The sequence below is a fragment of the Trichechus manatus genome, unplaced genomic scaffold, assembly GCF_000243295.1.
Source record: "Trichechus manatus latirostris isolate Lorelei unplaced genomic scaffold, TriManLat1.0 scaffold00138, whole genome shotgun sequence".
In the NCBI taxonomy this organism is placed as follows: domain Eukaryota; kingdom Metazoa; phylum Chordata; class Mammalia; order Sirenia; family Trichechidae; genus Trichechus; species Trichechus manatus.
The window spans coordinates 4,572,497-4,577,157 of record NW_004444074.1 but is presented as its reverse complement, the minus strand read 5'-3'; the positions used below and the strand labels follow the sequence as shown (position 1 = coordinate 4,577,157).

The 4,661-nt window shown below is 47.2% G+C and overlaps 1 protein-coding gene across 1 annotated transcript in view; it reads right to left on the bottom strand.

Moving 5' to 3' along the window:
* Positions 1-351: 351 nt before the first annotated feature.
* Positions 352-4,661, bottom strand: part of SPACA3 (sperm acrosome associated 3) — a 5,504-nt gene continuing 1,194 nt past the window's right edge. Inside the window, exons 2-4 of the mRNA XM_004385453.2 lie at positions 4,209-4,390; positions 3,731-3,809; positions 352-418 (exon numbers count right to left, since the gene is read on the bottom strand). Of these exons, the coding sequence (XP_004385510.1) occupies positions 352-418; positions 3,731-3,809; positions 4,209-4,390 (328 nt within the window). The remainder of the gene's footprint in view (positions 419-3,730; positions 3,810-4,208; positions 4,391-4,661) is intronic.

Here is a 4,661-nt window from a genome sequence, read left to right as displayed (position 1 = left end):
GTTTCCTTTTTGTTTATATGTTTTTCTAAATCTGGCAACCCCAGGTAAAGGGTCTAGGAAACTCTTCCAGGTGTGAGCAAGGGAGGCACTGACCCCCAGGCCACCAGGGTTCGAGGCAAGCCTTCCCCGGTGGGCTTTTTGGAGTCCACCTGAAGCCCAGCCCAGGTGGACAGGTAAGGAAACACTAAGCTGCTCTCGCTACATGACTCCACATAGAAACCCAGTGAATGCTGAGAACCACATTTATGTTAAACTACGCTTTATTAGCTGGCTTGTCTCCCCAAGCCTGGGTCAGAATCCAAACCACAACTCCCAGCCTGCCGTGTTGGTCTGGTCCTTCCAGAGAGGATCCTACAAGTCACAGCCATCCACCCAGTCGCTAAGGTCCTTGCCTTGGCAGTGATGCCTCCAGGTCTCCCTGCAGATGGAGAAGGGGGAAGGGATAGGCACATTAGCTGCAGCCTCCAGTCACTGCCCAGAGAAGAACAGGAAGGGGGTGGAGGCTCTAAAGCGAGGCAAGGAAAGAAGCTAGCAAAGGGAAGACAAATAAGTAAATTGGATTAATTAACAAGGAATCCCCTGGAAGAAGTAAATAAAATGGAAGAGAATGCCCTAAGAGAGTCATTTTTCTAGCCTCTATTTTACCAATGGAAACACAGAGTGTAATCTGTTCAAGTTCACCCACTGCCAAGACCTAGAGCACTGGAGTCTTGAGCCCTGGTCCAGTGCTCTTTTCCAACACTTTGCTGCTTCTGGAGATAACAATACCACCTTGCATGTGTGCAGACCTTTACAGTTTACATAGCACTCTCTCACCCATCGTCCATTTAACACCTCCAACCCCCACCCCAGCAGCCCTATAAGATTAACAAAACAAAAACCAAACCCGTTGCTGTCGAGTTGCTTCCAACTCATAGCAACGCTATAGGACAGAGTAGAACTTCCCCATAGGGTTTCCAAGGAGCACCTGGTGGATTCAAATTGCTGACCTTTTGGTTAGCAGCCGTAGCTCTTAACCACTATGCCACCAGGGTTTCCTCTATACGATAGATTGGGCAAATATTATGCTCTCCATTTTCCAAAAGAAAAGCTGAGGCTAAGATGCAAAATTACTTGCCCAAGATCCACAGCAGCAAATCGTGCCCACATCTAATTCTCCTTGGCCACCGATCTGGGTCTTTCAATTGTTGGTAACTTTATAGCTCACAGGCTCTTTCAGGACCAGTACTGTTCTAGCTTCATAGCTGACATCTTGAGGAAGATAAGTGAGGTCATGGAATTCTATGGTCCCAAGCTCTGATAACTGGTGTCCTCTATGATGTCAAGGTCAAAGAGCCCAAGTTCCCCTAAAGGATCTCTATAGATCTATTCTCCAAGGGTGGTCAATTGGCTTGTTTGTCTCTTCCACTAGACTATGAGATCCTTGAGGCAAAGACTTGGATCTCTGCCATCTCTGCAACCAAGCACCAAGCCTGGCACAGAGTATATTATTAATTCATGTGTGTGGAATGAACAAACAGCCCGTTTCCACCTTCTGGAACCACTTCCTATTTTCAGCCTCACTAACCTCAGGGGTGATATATGCCAAGAATTTATTCCCAACGTACAAAAGAGAGCTGTTTGATTCAACCCAAAAGGACCTATTTCTCCCATTCCAAGGTGGTGCCCTCAAGTCCTCAAGCCTTTGGGTTAGTGCCTGAGCCTGCATTCATCTTTCTTGAGTTTATAGACATGCATGATGCCTAATGAGCCTGCCTCATTCCAGACTCAGTTCCTAAGGCTTCAGCTGCTCTCGGACCAACACATCTCCAAAGCTGCAGCCATTTTCAGAGCCATCTGTGGCCTTTCTCTAGATTCATAGGGTCCATCTGTGGACCTTCTCTAGAGTCACAGTCCTTTTCACTTGCCCCCTCTCCCTCCCTGGCTACATCTTACCTGTCCCGATTCCTTTTTCACAGTCCTCATACCCAGTCCCTCTCCTGTCCATCACCACTGCAACTGCCCCAGTTCAGACCCTATATTTCTCTCCTAGACTCCTTAAAAGACTTTCAAATGGATACGCCTGCCTTAATCTTTCCCCTGTCTTTCTGCTCTTGGGCTGGAGTTCAATGCCTTCCAACTACCTCCCCAGTTTTATCATCTGCTACATCCATCTATGGTCCTGGTGCATCAGTCACCTGGAGTATTTTACCTTCCCCAGATTCTACCTCCCTGCTGGTCCCTCACCAAGAAATCTGAGTAAAAGGGAGACTGGAGACTCTAAGTAGTGAAACTCCCATCCAAAGAGACTGGGAATAGGGCAACCGCCTCAGAAGCACCTCTGTGAACCAGTGATCTACTTCAACTCTCCACCTTACGCTCATCTGTAACATGGGGCAATCACGACTCCCTTATCTGTGAAGATGGCTTCAAAAGCCATCTTGTGGTTAAAAAACACCAAACTTGCTGGTCTATCCTCCAGATCCCCTGAGACTATGGTCTCCAGACACCTTGCTAACTCAGAACTGAAGCCACTCCTGAAGCCCACTTTTGAGACAGGCTTATGAAACAGATTAGACAGGCCTATAAAACAAACAATAACACAAGTGAAGAACGTGCTTCTTAGTTCAATCGAATATGCCCAAAATCAAGACAAGAAGGCAGGAAGGACTCCCCAAAACTATTGCCCTGAGATGATCTTTAAACCTTAAACCAAAAATATCCCCTAAAGTCTTCTTAAAACAAAACAATAGTTTAGCTTAGCTAGTAAAAAATGTCTGCATTGAGCATTATGGTCTTTTAAGAACTATCTATATGGGATCAAATTGACAATAGTAACTTGAAAGACTAGACAGAAACCTTAGAAGACAGTGAGTTCACGTTAGTGGGGAAGGAACAACTCAGAGAAGGAGGGTGATAATAGTTGCACAACTTGAAGAGTGTAATGAATTGTACACATAGAAACTGTTGAATTAGTGTATGTTTTGCTGTATATATTCTCAACAACAACAACAAAAAAGAACAAAGGCAAGAGGAGGAGTGAAAAAAAAAAAGAAGAACAAGAAGAAGGCAGGAATGGACAGGAAAACTGGACAAATAGACATGGGGACCCAGGGTAGAAAGGGGGACGGTGCTGTCACATTGCAGGGGTTGCAACCAATGTCACAAAACAATTTGTGTATATATTTTTGAACGAGAAACTAACTTGTGCTGTAAACTTTCACCTAAAGCACAATAAAACTATATTTTTTTTAAAAAAGCCATTTTGTTGGGAAAAGGTGGGAAATGAGAAAGAATAGTGAGCTCTGGAGCCAGCACCCATACTTAAAGCAGAGCATCTCTCCTCTGATCTGTTGTACATCTTGGACTTTTACACAAGATCTGGTGTGGACAAAGATTCCACCACTTAAATTAAAAAAAAAAAATGTATAAGCCCTGGACTAGCGGACCATAAGGCAGGCATCATAGCACAGGCAAATCTTGGAAGAGCCTGACTCTTGATCTCCCAGGCTAGGCTCTAACGCTTACAGCTATGTGACCTCCATTGAATTGCTCATCCTCCCTGAAACTCAGCCTGTCATCCGTAAATACTTCCATGGTATAACACCTGTACCAAGAGTTGTTGTAAGGATTAGGTTGTGTAGCTGCAGCATGGTGCCTGGCACAAAGTTGGTGCTTGGAAAATGTTAGTTCCTGATGCCGTCCACCAGTCCTGACCACACCACCTTGGAAGGTGTCCCAAGTGACTTACCAGGTGGCCAGACCACGGGGCCCTTGGGCTATCTTCATGGCACAGATAACTGTATCCTTGAGGTTAGGCTTCAACAGGTCTGGGTTGGGAGGCAGAGAAACACAATGAAGGAGCAGGGAGCAGAGCTGGGCATCCAGGGTCAAGCTCACTTGCTTGTTTGCTCACGCTTTCTCTCTCTGTCTTGCATACACACACACACACACACACATCCTACCTCCCTCTTCCATCCTAAGCCCAATCCTACCTATCTCTTGACTACTCTGGAAGTACAGGTATCACTCTCCCCCTCTATAGAAGCAATCCCCCTTCCATCCATATAGCTCTGAGGATAGCCTCCCATCTGGAACCTCCAAATCAGATTCATCATCACTTGCCCCATTCTCCTCTCCTCAGCAGGCCCAGCAAGTTCTGGGGAGAGGAAGCAAAGGCTGGTGCATTGCCCCTACTCCAGCCAGCCCTGGGCCCACGGCCTACCTACCAGTGCAGTACATCCGGCATAGGTTGGGGGCCTTCAAATCGAAGTTGTTGCACCACTTCCGGCTGCTGATCTGGAAGATGCCGTTGTTGGTGCTTCCATCTGCCTCATGGTCCACAGCAGCTGTGTTAAAGCCACTTGTGAAGTAAGCAAGGCAGATCCCTGAGTAGGGGAGAGACACAGGCCTGTGGGTCAGACATTCCAGGGAAGAGAGGCAGCCAGGCCCCGGGAGGGCCACCCCAGGCCAGAGAGGTCACAGGGCAGTCCCCACACCTTCTCACCAGTGAGCCTCTCCTTCTGTCTCAAGGGTGGTCAGGGTAGCCTCCCTCCTACCTGCTCTGCATGCAGATGAAGCAACTGAAGACTAGAGGAGGAAAGTGACTTACCTAACTAAGGTCACATACAGCCACCAAATAGCAGGAGTCAGGACTGAGCCTCAGGCCAGCAATCTCCCCC